At 43.5% G+C, this 18,401-nt stretch overlaps 1 protein-coding gene across 1 annotated transcript in view; it reads right to left on the bottom strand.

The window, feature by feature from the left end:
* ABHD12 (abhydrolase domain containing 12, lysophospholipase) overlaps positions 1-18,401 on the bottom strand; it is a 54,074-nt gene that overhangs the window by 15,351 nt on the left and 20,322 nt on the right. The window contains exons 2-7 of the mRNA XM_074949859.1: positions 16,866-16,990; positions 14,594-14,699; positions 9,150-9,269; positions 7,698-7,728; positions 4,010-4,055; positions 1,667-1,796 (exon numbers count right to left, since the gene is read on the bottom strand). Coding sequence (XP_074805960.1) covers positions 1,667-1,796; positions 4,010-4,055; positions 7,698-7,728; positions 9,150-9,269; positions 14,594-14,699; positions 16,866-16,990 — 558 coding nt within the window. The remainder of the gene's footprint in view (positions 1-1,666; positions 1,797-4,009; positions 4,056-7,697; positions 7,729-9,149; positions 9,270-14,593; positions 14,700-16,865; positions 16,991-18,401) is intronic.

Genomic DNA, 18,401 nt, shown 5'->3' on the forward strand with positions numbered 1-18,401 from the left:
GACCAGACACTTATTCTCTCTTGTAAATATAAAATATCCCAGTGCTTCCATTGCAGGCTTTGCCTATCATAAACTACACACTATGATAGAATCATAGAATATCAGGGTTGAAAGGGACCTCAGGAGGTCATCTAGTCCAACCCCCTGCTCAAAGCAGGATAGTCTAATGTCTACAATGGTGACAGATCTGGGAACACATATCCTCATAGTGTTCCCATTTCCGTGGGGTAATTCCTCCTTTCAATTCTGGGAAGAGCTTTGCAATGTCGTTAACAAAAGTCAGCTCTCTCCAGAAATTCACTCAGTTCCGAAGTGCCACAAGTTAAATTTGCAGGCAGCTTAATACAGTGTTTCCCAAATGGTGGGTCCTGACCCACAAGTGGGACACAGGAAGGTTCTAGATGGGTTGCCATGCCCAGGGCCAGATTAACCCATCACTGGGCCCTGGCCTAGGTGCACACCTGCTTCTCCCAGCCCAGCTCTCAGGGGAGGGTGTGAGAGAATGAGCCTGCCCCACGCTCACCCCTTAGAAGTGGCTCCTGTCCTGTGCAGCTGGACCCAGGTCACTGGTAAGGGCATCATGGTCTGGTGCACAGGGGTGCAGCACCCCTCAGGTTTGGCCAGGCCTCCCCATGACAGAGGAGCAGTCGCACCAAACCTCAGTGGCACTGTGACCCTAAGTATTGGGTCACAACTCCACTCATTCACATTTGGCCTGGCTGCTCTTCTGTCTTTATGGAGAGGTGGCTAGGCCAAACATGGGTGTTGCTGCAACCCCATGCGCTGGGTCACAACGCCCGGAGACGGGCCCAGCCTGTGGGACAGGAGCCGTGCTGAGGGGTGAGTGCAGGGCAGGCTCACTCTCCAACTCGCCCTCCCCTGAGGGTCTCCCCTGCCCGCAGGCCAGTGTTAGTGTCCCGGCGCCACGGTGGAGGATGCATATATGCAATGGTGGTCACAAAAGACAAAAGAAAGCAGTTGGTTTGGTTGCCTTATTAAGTCAGTGATTCCAAAACTTTTTACTATGAACCAATAGCCAGACCGTGTCTGAAACGACTTCACAATCCGCATCCTGCCAATTAAGGCAATGCGGTCAGTTTTGTTGCTGCATCTAGCTTTTAAAGAATTTTTCATACTTCTTTTCTACACGTGAAATTACCATTTTAACAGCTTAATTGCCCCAGTGCTGATCTGTAAATCATGCACATGTGCAGTAAGATAGTTTGAGAAATATCTTTTCCAGCTACACAAAATTTTACCCTTTCAAGAGTGTACAGGATGGAATCCAGTGGGTATGGCTTTAAAAAAAAAAAAACACACTCAACACGCTGGTATGAAGGGGTGAAACTCCACTGCTATCCATGGAACTGGGCCTGCTTACACCAGTGACGATTCTTCCCCACGATCTGCCCATTATTTCTCTAATTACATGACGCAATGCTGATCTTACTGCCTTCTAATTTCCAATCCAGCCCTCTGGAATTTTAGGATACAAGTTCTATTCACTATCCCATTTCCTAAATTAAAAAGAGCAAAGAATGAATCTGAATTTAATCATAGCAAAATAATTATAGCCACTATCCATAAATGACACTACATTTGTCAAAGAACAACATAGATCTACTTTGATTATTCTAGAGAGCTGCCATCTGAATTGGAGGCTTACCCTGTGCCTAAGGAGTGCCCCCATATATAGACAGGATTGTCTCCACTTCTTGCTTTTATCCAGTCAAAAACATGGAGTGCATCATAGGTCATTCCTCTCTCTGACGGAGTGCCCACAGAATCTCCCCACCCTGAAACACAAACATTTTAAGTCACACTTAAGCCATCCAGCAAAATAAGGCATTTCTTATGCCTTCATCAACAAGCTGCATGCCCACAACTGTGAAGGCATTTGAAACGTGAGAATATTCTTGCTTGCTGTATTGTACCCGTACGCCAAACTAAAGCTGGAAGGAAAAAAAAAAAAAAAAAAGACTGGCACAGCACAGTGTCTCAGCGTTACTTGCTTAAAGTCTCAGTCAAGCTTCTACTGTTAGAACTTGGCTACTGTCAGCTGCCAGGCAGATTGTAGGTTTGGCAGACAATGAAAGCAAGAACTGGTGCTCCTGTTGGAAGTGAATGTTCCAGTATCCTGCATTTCTGGTTCCACTATAGGCCAGTTCTTGCATGCAGAGCGGCCACTTTCAGGTCTTAAATGCCTCTCCTCAGATTCAGATTCCAAGGCCAGAAGGGACCACTGTGGTCATCTAGTCTGACCTCCTGACCAGAGAACATCATCAAAATAATTCCTAGAGCAAAGCTTTTAGAAAAACATCCAAACTTGATTTTAAAATGGTCAGTGATGGAGAATTTACCGTGACCCCTCGTAAGTTGTTCCAATGATTAATTTACTCTCACTGTTAAAAATGTATGCCTCATTTCCACTCAATTTGTCTAGCTTCAACTTCCAGCCATTGAATCGTGTTAGACCTTTCTCCGCTAGATTGAAGAGACCATTATTCAATATTTGTTCCCCATTTAGATACTTACAGACTGTGATCAAGTCACCCTTAACCTTTTCTTTGTTAAGCTACATAAATTGAGCTCCTTGAGTCCATTACTAAAAAGCATGATTTCTAATCCTTTAATCATTCTCATGGCTCTTCTGTGAACTCTCTCCAATTCATCAACATCCTTCTCAAATTGTGGGCACCAGAACTGGACACAGTATTGCAGCAGCAGGCACACCAGTGCCAAATACAGAGGTAAAACACACCAGCAAGAGTAAGGAACAAATTTTCAAAACATTTGGATGCTTGATCTCTAAAGAGAGGGGGTACAAGCTGTGCAGTAGATTCTGCTGAGACCTTGTCCAACAGAGTCGCTGCTGAGCTACAAGAGGTTGTTATTCAACAGGCGTTTGATATTGGTTCACAGATCAGAACACCAGTATAATCTGTGGCCGACTGTAAGTAGCATATTTATATATATGGCTTGGGTCAAATCTTTCAACAAGCTAATGCAGCATTATACACCAACCCAGTCTAAGATGTTCACTTGGTCCTTTTGTGAGTTAAAATTAAAAGATTATGACAAAGAATTTTATGAGCTTTTGGAAACAATTTATATTTAAGACTTTTCTCCTTGAACAGCAGGTGTGAAATGCTCTGAAAGGGCAGCAACACGTTACTAGATCAAGCCTGGAGAAAAGATAGCATTCAGCCTGTGCAATTTAGGAAAAGAGTACTGAGCTAAAACAGCCTATACCCTGTACCACTTGTTAGCAGTGGAAATCGTATAGACTTCCCTGCGTTACTAACAGTAGATGCAATGTACATTTTGCTGAGCAGAGTTCCAGACATCCAATTGTTGCACGGCCAGTGGGTGGCATTCCCAATGAACTGCTTTCAAAACTTGTCTGCTGGAAGCACGCCAAAAGTTGGGGAGGGTAGTAAAGAAACCTATAGATAGCTCAGACTTTGTCTTAAAAAATACAGAGAATATATTGCTGCAGCAGTGGCCATTCAATCCATGAGTTTCAGGATGGTTCAGTGATTATGGCTCTAGCCTAGATCTGGGCAGACTTGGGTCCAATTACCTGCTCTGCACAGACTTCCTGGGTGACTATAGGCAAATCACATAGCCTCTCTCTGACTCAGTTTCACACCTATAAACTGGAGATAATAGCACTGCTGTACCTCAGAGGGATGTTGGGACTGTGAGGCGTTCAGATACTATCGTGATGCGGGTCATATAATTACATGCTTTGAGAAGGGGAAAAGGTAGTAAGATCTCATGGTTTATGTGCTACACAGGAAAAGACAAATCAGAGAAACACTGAAGAAGGTAACACATTCTACTGAGATTTTAAGAACTCAATGAAAATTCAAGAAATGTCTAACTAACTGGTAACAGCTTCTGAAACTGTAAAAAACAGCAGTTAGCTGTAAGATCAGAATTAGCAGTGTCCAGATAAGACAGAGAGAGCCAAACACAGCTTCCTAACAAACAAACACACACTCACCTCGATAATCAAATGTGACTACATGGTAACCAAGGGAACTTAGAACCTAAACAGAAAAAGAAAGTATTTAACACACAGCCACAAACAGAGTAACAGCTGTACTGTCACTTAAACGTCACACCCAGCAACAGAGAGCTTTGTTCCACGGCACGTGTTCTAATTTATGGCAACGATCCAACATCTAGAAGAAGGGAATACGCAATGATCCAGGCAAGGGCTTGCACACATCCAATTATTTCAGATTGTAATTTTGTTTCTGCTTATTTCCCCAGCCTTAGGCAGAGAGGAAGAATGGTCCTGTGGTCAGAGTGGGGGCCTGGAACTCATGACACTTGGGTTCAATTCCTTGATCTGCCTTAAACTTCAATGTGCCCATCGGCAAGTCACTTAGCCTCTGTGCCTCAGTTCCCCATCTACGCAATGGGGACAATAGGGGTGCTGTGAGGATAAACACATTAAAGACAGCTAGGTGCTTGGCTGCTATGGTAATGGGAGTCATAGGAGTACCTAAAATAGACAGACCATTCCACAGAGCTTTTTGTTCTACATGCGCTCCCAGAAGAGTCTGAACATTTCATTGTTACCCTCATCTGGTTTTGATCAGTACTCCACACTCTTTCAGATGTGATGGCTTGAAGCAGAACCCTTAAGGTCGCTTTTTGTATAGCACCAGTAATAAACTACAAGACGAACCACTCAAGAGCCTTACAGTTTTTCTAAATGTTCCCTTGAAGCATGAATTTTTTCTTTGAGACTGTAAATACTCACTCGGCTTTATAATTTTGCACAAGTGACAGTGTCTTAAGGAAGCACTATTTTCATCTGTATGAACACCAGCTTTAAGTTTGGGAAAACAATAGACAACACCTTGCCTTGTTTGTATCAGTGCAATCTGAAAAATCAAGCAAAAATCCAAAAGGAGACATATCATTCCGGCTACAGCCTCTTCTGGAACTATTTTACCATTAGGGATTTCAAAATTCTGCTGCTGTCTACCCCACACCCCAACCTTTCGATTTTTCAGTGAAACAGTACAAAGGCTACCTTATTTATATTATTCAAATGTACAAGCTGTTCCTACCCAGCTGATACATGGAATATATTTTGTGGATGCTTGTGAATGTTTAATGACATTAACATGTATGATAGATCGAAAGTGGCTGTTTTAGGTTTTGAACGTTTTTAACAAGCACAAACGTCTCATCTAAAACAAATTGTTCAGAAAACTGGTCTGTTATCATGAAGATTTATATTTATGTCTTAGCACTGGTGACCCTTGTAAATTCTGTTGCAAACAAGCAAAAAATTGCCACATTAACAAAGGAATTTGTTTTTAAAATGCCTTAGCAAAAGTGATGTTAAAGTTCCAGATCTTAATCACTTTGTACCAACTTACAACATTTTAAAGGACCTACAGTGGCTAAAGTCTATTTTGGCATTTTTAGGTCTTGTCTACATAAGAAAATTGGAGCAATCAGGGCAACTCCTTTGTGTGAATACTTTGAAACTAAGAGTGGCCTGTTCTAGTCATCAGGCACATGGCTATTAGGTTTACAAGACTGATTTACTCTGACACATTCAGTGTGGTGCGCTGGGGGATAGCGGGTAAGGAAAGGCTGGCTCTATACATTTTTCAAGAACTATAAACAGAACCTTTTTGCTGTCATGCCCCTGGATGGTACACAGGACAATGTCTTCCCTACAACTGTTTGTGCTTGTGTCCAATAAATACGTAGTTCCAAGACACAATGCTCTCATTGTTTCAATTACTGCTGTGAACAGGACAGGCCTGTGATATGCAGAACAAAGAAGCCTGGATCAGCTCTCCAACACCACAACAAAGGTCACCAAAAGAACAGGGTGACAGTAATTACATATAAGGCTACGATTTCGTCACAGAGGTTGCGGAAGTCACTGATTCCGTGATTTCCAGAGACCTCAGTGCCATTGGGGCACCACATCAGCCCAGCCGACGTGGGACCTCTGCCACTGACCAGCCGGTGCGGGCCCCCAAACTCCCCAGTCACCACAGGCAGCGGGGGGACCCCACAGCTCCCCAGACCTGCAGGGTGGCAGGGAATCCCTCCCCCCCCCCCAGCTCCCACTCCTCAGCCACCCCTGGCAGCAGAGGAACTCCAGCAGCTGCTGCCGCTGGCAGGAGCCCCTCCCAACCCCCATGAGCGGCAGGGCCCCCCCAGCTGCCACTGGTGGCAGGGGGACCCTTGACTATAGGGATGACAGTCTCTGAAGCTGGATGTGTGTGAGGGAACTGAGTTCCCTTTTATATTCCTAAACAGTGTAATCCATAATCATATATGTGCCTATACAGTGCTTTTCATCAGCTAACCCTGAAGTGCTTTAGAAATTATTATGCCAAGACACCAGGGTGCGTTTAGGGGCGGGGCAGAAACTCAACTTCAACAGAGCACTGTCAGTGGACATCGCAGGTATGTCTCCACTCCCACATCACCAACTTTCATATTGGTCTTAGCAGGTACGTGTCTAAGGATTTGCATTTTCTTCTTCCCTGGCACCACCACCCAACTACCGGCGCTGAGAAGGGCTGCTCCACTCCATTTCTCTCTCCTTCCACTAGCTTACTCATTGTTGTTTCTCAATTTTTCTAGTGATCTTCTTCACACCCCACCACAATAATCACCCCTGAACATCTGATGCTCATCTATTTTCCATGCAGCAGAGTGACGTTATCTTGATCTCATTGCTGCAACCTGCAAGACATACCAAGTTGCTCAGAAATTTGTGATCTGGGCAAGGGAAGTTAGGGAAAACTACCTGAACTGCTCCATCTTTTCTAAGGAGCTCTGGTATTTTCCAGACTCTGGGCAACTCCACTGATGCTCAGAACCGACAGGCAGCCCCAAAGAAAGGGGCCAGAACCTAGCCAATTTGAGTTTGCTGCTACATGACTTACAGAGGTTTCTTTTTTACATACCATTGGCAAATGGACCAAGTATAATTTTTGAGTCCAGCTGTTACAACATATATTAGATGAGCTGACTGAGGCAGGCAGGTTAAGTGACTTGTCTAAGGTCATGCCACAAGGCAGCAGCAGAGCCAGGATTAGAACCCAAGTGTCTGCACACTCAGTCCTCTGCTATATCCACTAGACTACGCACAGGCTCCATTTATTTCAGCAGTTGTGGTGTGTTTTTTAAACAGACATTGCCTGCTCTTCTTGCTCGTGTATACAATAACTACAAAGCTAATTTGTCCATTTGGGCAAATGGAAAATGTCTTACAGAATGCAGTGGTTCCCAGGAAACTAAAAATCGAGATGATATTTTCATTACGTTCTCTTTAAACACTAGGTGCCATGTTGCCGAAACTCAGTTGCTCTTTGTTTTGGAGGAAAAGAAACAAACAGTCATCTGCCTCTTTTGAGTTGCCAAATTGCGCTGGATAAATGACTTGAATTAAGGCGGCTTTGCTAAAGGGAATTTCACAGGATAAGCAGCATGGCAATCGGATCGTTTTACAGGCACCAGCACTCTGATACCAATTATAAAGGGAAAGATATAATCTAGAAATCCAGGAGATAATACTCACAGGCTTGTAGAACTAATTCGTTTTCTATAAAAGTACAATAAGGCCAGGATATTTTGTGATGAGCTTTTATTTGCTCAATCTGTGTAATGCAACAGTTTGGAGGACGCATGGAGTCACTTACCTTGTAAAGTTCCACACGGTGATCCCCTCCTCTGTGAAGGGAAATTTAGGGAAAGAGGAGGAAAAGACATTAGTGTTTAAGATTCCAAAGGCACATATCTTCAGAGTTGTACTTTTTTCTCCAGGTCTCTAATTAAATATGGACAAATGCTGGTATTCTACAAATATACATTTTAAATACCTTACCTAACTATTGCATTCCCTGTAGCGTAGACACTCTCTAAAATGGATGTTGGCTTCAAAAGAACATGGGTGTTAATGAACTCTGAAATGTGCCAATACTCTTTGGAATAGGGCAGTGGTTCTCAAACTTTTGTACTGGTGACCCCCTTCAAATAGCAAGCCTCTGAGTGCGACCTCCCCCTTATAAATATATTAAAAAGTGTTTTTAATTTAACACCATTATAAATGCTGGATGCAATACAGGGTTTGGGGTGGAGGCTGACAGCTTGCGACGCCCCATGTAATAACCTCGCAACCCCCATGGGGTCCCGACCCCCAGTTTGGGAACCCCTGGAATAGGGTGACCATATAGCAAGTGTGAAAAATCAGGACAAGGGGGTGGGAGGTAATAGGAGCCTAAAAAGAAAAAGCCCCAAATATGAGGACTGTCCCTATAAAATCAGGACATCTGGTCACCGTACTTTGGAATATACAGATTGGTAAGGAAAAGGGGACAGACACAGAGATAGGATGGTAAGCTTGCCCACACATGCTGATGTCTGCGGAAACCGCTGATGTAAGGTCCTACCATACTAATGGTTTTTAGCACCCCAGAACAAAGCCCTGAGAATTTACACACACACAAAAAGGTATCTACAGTTATTCTGGATTTATAAAATGCTCCTATCCTATGCTCTAAACACATATCCAATATAAACACAATAACAAAACTTACACAAACTCAACAACTGCTCTCTCTGCCTTTGTTTTCCTTTCCTCAACATGAAATTATAAAATGAACTGACGGCAGCATCTGGCATTCGTGTTTCGGCTGCACATGAGCAAAGTGGCATAGCCAACTTCTCACCGCTATTTTCATTCTGCAGTTTACGTGGCCAGACATTTGACAATGCTGGAAATAAGTGCTCCCTTCCCTCCCACACTTGACCCAGTAAGTTCGAAAGCCTCTTGCCACTCCGCGAAGCATATGGAACACTCATCCTGTCCCTCTCATACCCAGACCTCTGGATGAAGGAGTGTGATAGACAATGCATTGGAAAGGCAACTGATGACAACTCATTCCAGCAGTAAATCCAACGTAGTCAGTTCTCCCTTCCCCACACTTATTAAATCCAAAGTATTTCCATTTTTAAAAACAGGTGTTATTTTTTAACCCACAGAAACAAACTGCTCTGGCATTATCTGGCCCGATTTTGGAATCCAATGTAAACAAGAATACATACAATTGAAGAAATGTTATCCCTCTTTATAACTGATGCTTGTTCCTTACCTAGTTCCTGCATTTCCGTGCAAGTAAAGGATTACAGGATGGTTGGATCCCAAAGTGTCCTCATACCATGGCTGGCCTTTGCTTTGAGCATCCTTCCATAAGGCTGCAGGAACGGTGTGCCTAGGTACGAAGACAGAAAATTAATATGGCTTGGTTACTCAACTTTCCACACTCTAGATCAGAGATTTATTTACCTCAGTAGGACTCAAGTGCAGCCAGACACATGTAATGCACAAATTATTTTAAATATCAACTAAGCCTTTGAAATAGCAAACACTACATGCTACAGATCTGTACTTTTCAATCCATTTGTACTATATTATAGCTCAGTGGTTACAATACAAGTAGGCAGAGTCAGGCCAGCTGCTATGATTTTCCCATCTAGCTCGGGAAAGCTCAAGATTCGGCTTCTAAAAGTAGTCTTCACCAAAGCTCTCCTTTAAGAAAAAAGGTTAGGAAAATGTATCCATGTCTTGCCCCAAAATTTCCTTTTTTGGAATAATGAGGTCGACAGATCCATGATATTGGGTCCTCTGCTCTATGCAAGCTTAGAGGCAGATCAAACTTGTCAGTGGCTGGGGAGGCGTAGCTCCACCTCTGAGCCAGTTGAGACATTTCCATGGCCTCGGGAAAAAAACTAAGCACTCCCTGGGTATGTCATCACTTCAAAGAAAAGCCCACAGCACCAAGTCTCTGAGTCCATGACCTGGTTTGGGTACAAGGCTAAAAATAGCAATGTCTGACATTCCAACTTGGGCTGGTGTCTCTACACTGCTATTTTAATCTCATTTATAATATCTGTATCCCATGTGATACAGTAATATTTAAGTGTTTTTTCTGTAATCACCGAACAGGAGAGAAGGATGGATGGAAGAATAATTTCTTGTGCTCTATGGAGCCTGGGGTTAATCTTTAGTATGAAGACAGGATCAGTTCAGAGTGCTACTTTAGCCTTATGGAATGTGCAGTATTGAGGCTCCACAAAAATCATCTCCTAACTCAACTTGCTATGAGACATGGCTGTCATCAGAAAAGGCCATTTTAATGGTTAGAAAGTAATGGGACACCTTCACAAGCAGCTCAGATGAAGGGCCTGTAGTGATCCTGAGAACCAGGTAAGATCCCACAGAAGAACTTGATGCACATCAAGAGGATGTAGAAAAGATGCTGCTCTCAGAAGAAATGCTGGGCATTGGGGTAAGATGGAATTCACGACTTGTCTATTGCACTAAGCATAGCAGACAAAGCAGCAACTTGGCCTTTGAAAGTCTGAATTGTCAGACTTAACCAGAGTCCATTTTGAAGAAATCGGAGAATATGCCACACCAATGCAGATGTGGGGGGTGATATCCTGCTCCTAGCACTAATGGTTAAAGCTCAACCAGGCTCTTGAATCTGCTGAATTAGATTTATTCCTGGAAGCTAATAACCTCTTTCGTTGAAGAGGCTCTGTTCAAAAATCAGGCAGTTAGGTTAAAAAACCTGATGCATGACTGGCCCTTGCAACAGCATATCCCTTATGGATGGAAAGCAGATGGGCGGACTTTGTATCATGTAATGAGATCAGAGAACCAAGGCCTCTCGGCCAAAATGGGGCTACCAGAATTACCAGTGCTGCTTCTCTCCTGAAGCACTCTGGGGAGGAGAGATAAACATCAGTCCCTTCTGGCCATCGCTACAAGGCATTTGTTGCCTTGGCTCTGTGATCCCACCAGCAAGAGAACAACACGGAAACCTTGTAATTCAGGTGGGAGGCAAGCAGATCTGTCGCTGTAGAGTTTCAGTGTAGACACTACCTACTCTCATGGCAGGGTTCTCCCATCAACAGAGATAATCCATCTCCCTGAGAGCCAGTACTTAGGTCAATGGAAGAATTTTTCCATTGACTTAGCACAGTCTGCGCAGAGACTTAGGTGAGCTTAACACCATTCAGGGGTGTGGATTTTTAACACCCCTGACTTAAGCAGTTAAACCACCCTAATTTTCTAGTATAAACCAGGTGTACATTTCTTTATCAGGAGATGAAACACCTCTGGGTGTAGTTTCCATTCTGAATTATTTAACTTCTGCCTACAGAGCCAGGTCACCTGTAACGTTCAATTCTGCCTTGGATGTGAAGGGAGCACGTTGATTGCAGATTCTCCTTTGCCCAAGTCATCAGGAAGTGTGTTTCTCTTTGAAGGACTGTAGACCTTGTTCCTTTTGTCTGTTGATGTCTGACATGACTGACTGGTGTTGTCTGTCCTGATCAGGATTTGAGGTAAGTCCAGCTATGGGAGAGGAGCCCTGAGATCATATTGGACTGCCCTGAGCTCTTGCAAGTTTATGCTGTGCTTGCTCTCCCGTTTAGACCAGATCACTTGGCCAGAACTTGACCCCATGTGAATGACCCAAGAATCTTCCTGGGTGGAGATACCTTTGCCACGATAGTGTAGGCAGGGACAGGAGGAAGCTCTGCAGTGGCCTCATGTGAGCACTGCCCCACTAAGAATATCCATGCAGGAGACCACCACTCACAGAAGAAACAAAAGCGTATAAATGGGAACTCCCTTGAGAGGCTCCCTGTTTTCATAAGATTTCTCTACTTCTCCTATCTTTCCTGCAACAAGCAACGTTGTACAGGACCAGGACTGTTCCCACTCAGAGCCCAGGAACACTCAGACCCTTAACTGACACTTTCACAAAGCTGGAGCTCTGCGGCATCCTTATTGCTTTGGTGGCACCCATGACAGACTCCAGGCGAGGCCTGGACAAGGTGGGCACCCAGGAAGGGGGAACATAAACCCCGTCCTTTCCAGGCTGACTTTAACATTACTAGCAATTTTATAAACTCTTACAGTACAGTTGCTAAACCAAAGGCAAGGACTCATACTCTTCTGTTGAGTTCTGACAGCAAAGCTTAGGAAGCATTTGAGAGATTGTCGAATTGGGATCTGGAGATCAGTAGATGTGACGTCTACTGATGTGACGCTAATGTACCATCCATCTGTCTTGAAGTCTGACTTTATTGTACGGCTCTCTTGAGATACTTGATGTCGACAAGTGCTCTGAAGCCTTCTGACTTCTTTTTTTTTTTAAAACTAGAACAATATGGCATAAGAGCGAGGTATCTCAGACTGCCACACAAGGCCGCCCCTTGATCCTCCCTCCTCCTCCTCCCCTCCCATGGAGAGGAGGACATTCAAAGGGAGTCCTTGGTTATCTGCTGCACTGAAAGATAGGGGTAGACGTATGCTGATGGCAAGGAATAGCCCTGAGGCATGGCAGGGCTGGGCGGCGGGGGGCATGCTATGGAATGGAGGAAAGGGTTAGCCCCAATGGCCCCTTACCAGGTTCTCTTTCCCTGGCTCCCTGCCGCCACCACAGCAGTTGCAGGGGAAGGGCTGCACAGCTGCTGCACGGTGAACAGATATGGCTGTGAGAGCAGGCTCCAGAGGCTGGACGAACAGCCTCCCTGTCCCTTTGGTACAGTGCTTCAACCTACACTCCCCAAGCATTGTGGCGGTGGGGGGGGAACGAGGGAGCCACTACTTGCTGTTCCCTGGAAGGTTTTGCTGTCAACTGTGCCAGGCTCAGGGGATTTTGCCATGAAGGTGCTGCCACTGCTTGCAGGGAGTTGTCCTGCTGAGGAAGGGAGGTGGTAGGAAGCCCTGCCCCTGCCTGGGCATTTGAGAAAGGCCTGGGTCTCCAAGAACAGGCACAGACCTCCATGCAGGCCCTCAATCAGCAAGGAAGATGCAGAAGACAGCGTCTCATTTCCTCTCTCAGCCTTTCCTGCCAGGCTGCGTTCCATCTGAGCGAGCAAGGGTATAGAGAGAGTCCCAGCTACCAAGGAGAAAGAAAATCCTCTCTGCCAATAAAGGCAGACCCTGACTGCCTGGAGATTTTAAGCCATGTTTTCCCCCCTTCTTTTTCTTCTTTAAATTTGCTCTGCAGAAGGAAGGAGCTGGTCTGCCTGCAGCTGAAGAGGCAGACAAAATCTGGCAGTTTCTCAGAGGGGGAGCCACATGTCCCCATCTTTGATTGACAGGTTTGGTCTACCTGCAAGGATGCACAGCTCAGACTATGCAATGTCATGGATCTGTGGACCTCATTACAAATAAAGAATTTTATGTTATAGGCTATTATTGCACCATTCAGAAGAGGATACTCCTTCCAATCAGTTCAAGTTTGAAAGACCCCCATCCTGTCACTGTATCAGTGATATGACACACAAACTACAATACAAACTCAAACGGACTCCCAGGATTCATCAATTTGACTTCACTGGGTGGATCACTAAAAACTAGCCCCACCTCACCCCATCCTCCATGAGCTGCCTAACCTTTCTTTAGCTGGTTGCTACTCTTACATATATCTCAACTCTGTAGTGAGTATCAGAGGGGTAGCCGTGTTACTCTGTATCCACAAAAACAACGAGGAGTCAGGTGGCACCTTAAAGACTAACAGATTTATTTGGGCATAAGCTTTCATGGGTAAAAAACCCACTTCTTTTCCATGCATCTGAAGAAGTGGGTTTTTTATGCACTAAAGCTTATGTCCAAATAAATCTGCTAGTCTTTAAGGTGCCACCGGACTCCTCGTTGTTAACTCTGTAGTGATCTCTCTTCTTTTTAAGACAGAGGGAACTTTCTTCATGGTTATAAAAAATTAGAAAAAAAACAAGTGCAATGAGAGAGAATAGAAAGCTATCAGTAAAGGTAGATGTTCAAAACTAGCTCACTAGTCATCTTGAATGCTGACCGGCTCAAAAAAAGTTTATGCAGCACCAGTCACAACATCTGTAAGCCTCAGATGACGCACTGAGAACACAAGAAGCTGCCTATAGTTAAGCACCTTAAATTCTTCTCCATGAACTAAAGTGACAACTGAATTTCAGTAAAAAAAAAAAAAAAAAAAAAAAAACCCAAACCAATACTGATTTGTGCTGGTTAGAATATGAGCAAAGCCTCTTCATTCCCCAACTCTCTAGAGAACATTTTTCCTCCCACACTCTGAATACTCTGATCCTCTGTTTCTACATTCCACTGCAATGATTTTACAAAACTGAAGAACATGAAGACATGGATGATGAGCAAACCTCTAATTCATCAGCTCGCCTCCACAGTCCAGGGACATGACCTGTCTAGCAATGCAGGGCAACACCTTCAAATTTCCAAATTAGAAAACTTCCCTGCATTCATGATTTATTTGTGTTTTACATGCTGCTAAAACTTAGTTCAGTTGAGGTCCAGAGATTTACATACCTTTTAGCATGAACTCTGCCCCTAACCTGAGAAAGATACACACATGCATAGATGAGCGTAAGCAATGGTCATGACCATTGACTAGAAAGACAGTTGTTGAGAGACAGGGTTTCTGCACTGGGATCCAAAGTACTATCTCCACACTAAGGATACAGAGGACATGCTAAGGGATGTCAGGGGGAGCATAATTTTACATACCAGACTCCAATAGTTACATCCTCCTCTGGCTGAAGGTAATAATTATATGTGTGGTTTAAGCCTTGATCCTGTGGCCTTTTCAAGTCAATGAAATATGGAACCCTTACTGAAACACAAAGGAAAGAGTGAAAGGTCAGAAACTTGAACTTTTAAATTCTATTTTCTTGCGAGTCAACACTGCTAATTGCAATGCAACTCTAAAACCTGTCCAAAAAACCGCAACGTGTTTGGAGAATAATTTTACATTTGTCTGTTGTGCCAAAAAGACATTTTGTCGCAGGTGAAAATGGGCACCTGGCTACAAGTACTGGGAAGGTATAAGCATCGAGGAAGGAAAAGAATTGCTCAGAATGGTACAAAACAGGTATAACTGGAAGTAATGGGATGAAATGAGGAAAAAGGAAATTCAAGGAGCTTTTCCTGATATTTAGCCTCATGGTGGAGAGCCATTAAAGTGGGAGCAGTCTTTCAAGTGGAAGCCCTGTAACTTGAGACATATAAAAATTAGACTGGGAAAAGCATTGTTTTTTAATTTTTATATTTACATAAGAATGGCCAGGCTGGGTCAGACCAAAGATCCATCTAGCCCAGTATCCTGTCTTCCAACAGTGGCCAGTGCCAGGTAACCCAGAGGGAATGAACAGAACAAGTAATCATCAAGTGATACACAATCTTTGTCAAGGTAGACTGATTTAAATCAAAATGACTTAAAATCACTGATTCTAATCACTATTTAAATCAGCAATTAGGAAACCCTGATTTAAGTAACTTATGGTTTGGTTTTTTTTGCATTTGTACTTTTTAGTCATTTTCCTAAAGAAAGATAGTCATTCACTGGTAACTATTAAAACATGTTAATTTGCAACTAAATATATGCTTTACACTAAATTTGATGCTTCTTTTTGCTAAGCAGGAGGATATGCTAGATCTATACATAGTTTGATGCTTCTTTTTGCTTTACACATGCTAACTACTGTGTTAGGAGTGACTTAAAGGACTAATACTGTATAGACAGAAGAAGTTCCCCTCAGACAGGTATTCCATAATTTCCCATTACAAGGTCTCTTGTGCCTCTCTCTGAAGCACCTGGAGTTAGTGTGTCTAGGGCAGAGTTGTGTCAGTACAGGTGCTAGTCAGAGGTGTGGGTGTGGTCAGGAAACAACCCCCTCCCCACCCATATTCCCACACATAGGCCAATGCTGGCAAAATCCTCTGCCTCGATGCAGCTATCAGAAGAATGCTTCTGTCAGCACAACTAACCTTGTTCTGGAAAGCAGTGTTACTAGGCCAACAGAAACTCCTTGTCAGTATAAGCTGCATCTACACTGGGGGCTCTGGTGGTATGGCTATGCTGGCAAAGCATTTGTAGCATAGATAAGGCTTGAGACAATACAAGACTAAGACTGCTGATCTGATAATATGGAAAATCCTATGCAGTAGTATTTGCAAGTGATGGTGTAAATGTGCTGCTGACGAGTCACTGTTTCTTCTGCTACAGCCAGTATATTTTCCTAAAAATGCTTTTGGGTGAGGAACTGCAGTCTGGAAAACTAATGCACTGTCAACAATTTCAGTTGTTTTCAATTGAAATAGGATCTTGATCATCTGAATACTCTCCATTTGCATCTTTAATAATCCCTTTACAGATTACATTCTATTTTGTTTTCTTTTTCCACAGGTATAGTCTTTGATCATTTCAGATTAAGAGGCTAATTGGAGTTTGGCTGCTATATCTATATAAAAACATACTGTTACGCACAATGAGCATTTAAGCCATAAACTTGAAGAGGCTACCTGCCTCCTAATTCACAAAACCTATAAAAAGGCACATCCTTCACAAACCATAACTGGATGGGGGAACAAATATCACAACAGTTAAACAAATTCAGAGCTTCTTAATGCACAGAAGTGTTTTTTTTTTATTTGCAAATTATTTTGGGCAGTTCCCACCATGGAATTTTGATGGACACCAAAAATACAGCTGCCTCACATATGAAAAAGCAGCCAACACCCTACGCCTTAGTTGGCTGAAGTACAACGGCCAAAGGATTTTTCCAGCTTTTTGGCACAGGACAAAGCAGGGAGAACCAATACACATTTGTCACACATGGGTGCAATTGTCAGACTAACATATACAAGTAGGAAGACAAATACAGTGTCTGATTTGCTAAAAAATTTTAAAAAGCAACTGTGGCAAAAAAAAAGTTATCAGCTTCATTAAAAAAAAAAAGAGAGAGAGAGAGAGAGAGGAAAAAAGGACATGAGCACTTACCAAAATTTAAGAAGACCAGCTTCACCTGAATAGCAGGACAAAGTTTGACTAGAAACGGAATGGCTATGTATACTCCCAACAACCAGATTAACAACTTCCGTAATCGGAACCACAATCCGTATCGCCTGTAAGAGGAGAAAAGAAAAATAAGATGTCTGAATATGGATTTTGATACTTGACTTTATACAGCCATTCCTTAAAAAAGGACAGTATATTTCTATAATATACATGCACATAAAGGAAACAAACAAAGTAGCCATATTATTTAGACTGATAACATGAGGACAGGAAAATAAGAGATGCAGTCCAAAGAACAGAACAGAAGATTTCCACAGCTTTTATTTTTTCTGCTGACTTTCCAGATTTCCGAGTCTGTGGTGTGGAGGAGGTAGTTTGCATAACACTGCTCCTCTGATCTTTGCTTGAAACATATTTGAGTGCACTTCTTGTTGGAATCATTAAGAGACAGATTCTGATCTCAGTTACTTTGCTGTACTTCTGGAATAACTACTTTGAAGAAAGATACACTGAAGTCAATGGAGTTACACCATATTCATTGCAGTGTAATGGAGCAGACCCTGGCTCTAAAACAGCAAGCCCCTGGGATTACACAGTTGTCTTACATACATACATACATACATACATACACACACTTACAAGTTAAATGAACAAACAACAAATCATCGTTTAGAAAATCTTGAATTACTCAAGTGAGTTTATCTATAATCATTTATTTATTTTACTGAGTCCAAACAGATGCCAGGCACCTTACAGCAGAGTGAGACAGTCTTTTGTCCCTGCCCTAAAGAGCTTACAATCTCAATAAGACAAGAAAGAAACAACAAAATAAAGGGGTGGACGAGGAGAGACAGTGGACAGGGTAACAAGATTACTCAAGACCTAGTTTAATTATTTATTAAACTCTGATAATTGTGCTTGGCAATGTACTAGGCACAGAAGACTACATAGTTTCTGCTGTGAAGAACATGCACTCTAAATAAGGTAATAGTTAAAAAAAAAATCACTCATGTCTTTTTAAAAGAAGAATCAGGCTGTATATTCCTAGATTGGTAAAAACTACTCATGTCCTTTAAGTTTTTCCTGCCTTAATTTTGATAGCTTTCCTGTACCTGACATAGTCTAATGCAGGGGTGCGCAAACTACGGCCCGTGGGACCATCCTTCCCGGCCCCTGAGCTCCTGGCCAGGGAGGCTCACCCCCGGCCTCTTCCCCACTGTCCCCCCTCTCCCGCAGCAATGCCGCCGTGTGGGCAGCATGGCTTGCGCCTGCCCACCTCCCAGGCTTTCAAATAAGCCTGTCCTGCTGCTCTGAGCGGCATGGTAAGGGTAAGGGTAAGTTGGATAAGGGGCAGGAGGCCCCGGGGGGCAGTCAGGGGACAGGGGAGGTTGGATGGGGCGGAGGTTCGGGGGAGGGGAGTGGTCAGGAGACAGGGAACGGGGGGGGGGGGTTGGATAGGGGGGTGTGGATAGGGGTTGGGGCAGTCAGGGGACAAGGAGCAGGGGGGTTGGATAGGGT

Source organism: Natator depressus, chromosome 3, assembly GCF_965152275.1.
Source record: "Natator depressus isolate rNatDep1 chromosome 3, rNatDep2.hap1, whole genome shotgun sequence".
NCBI classification, from domain to species: Eukaryota; Metazoa; Chordata; order Testudines; family Cheloniidae; genus Natator; species Natator depressus.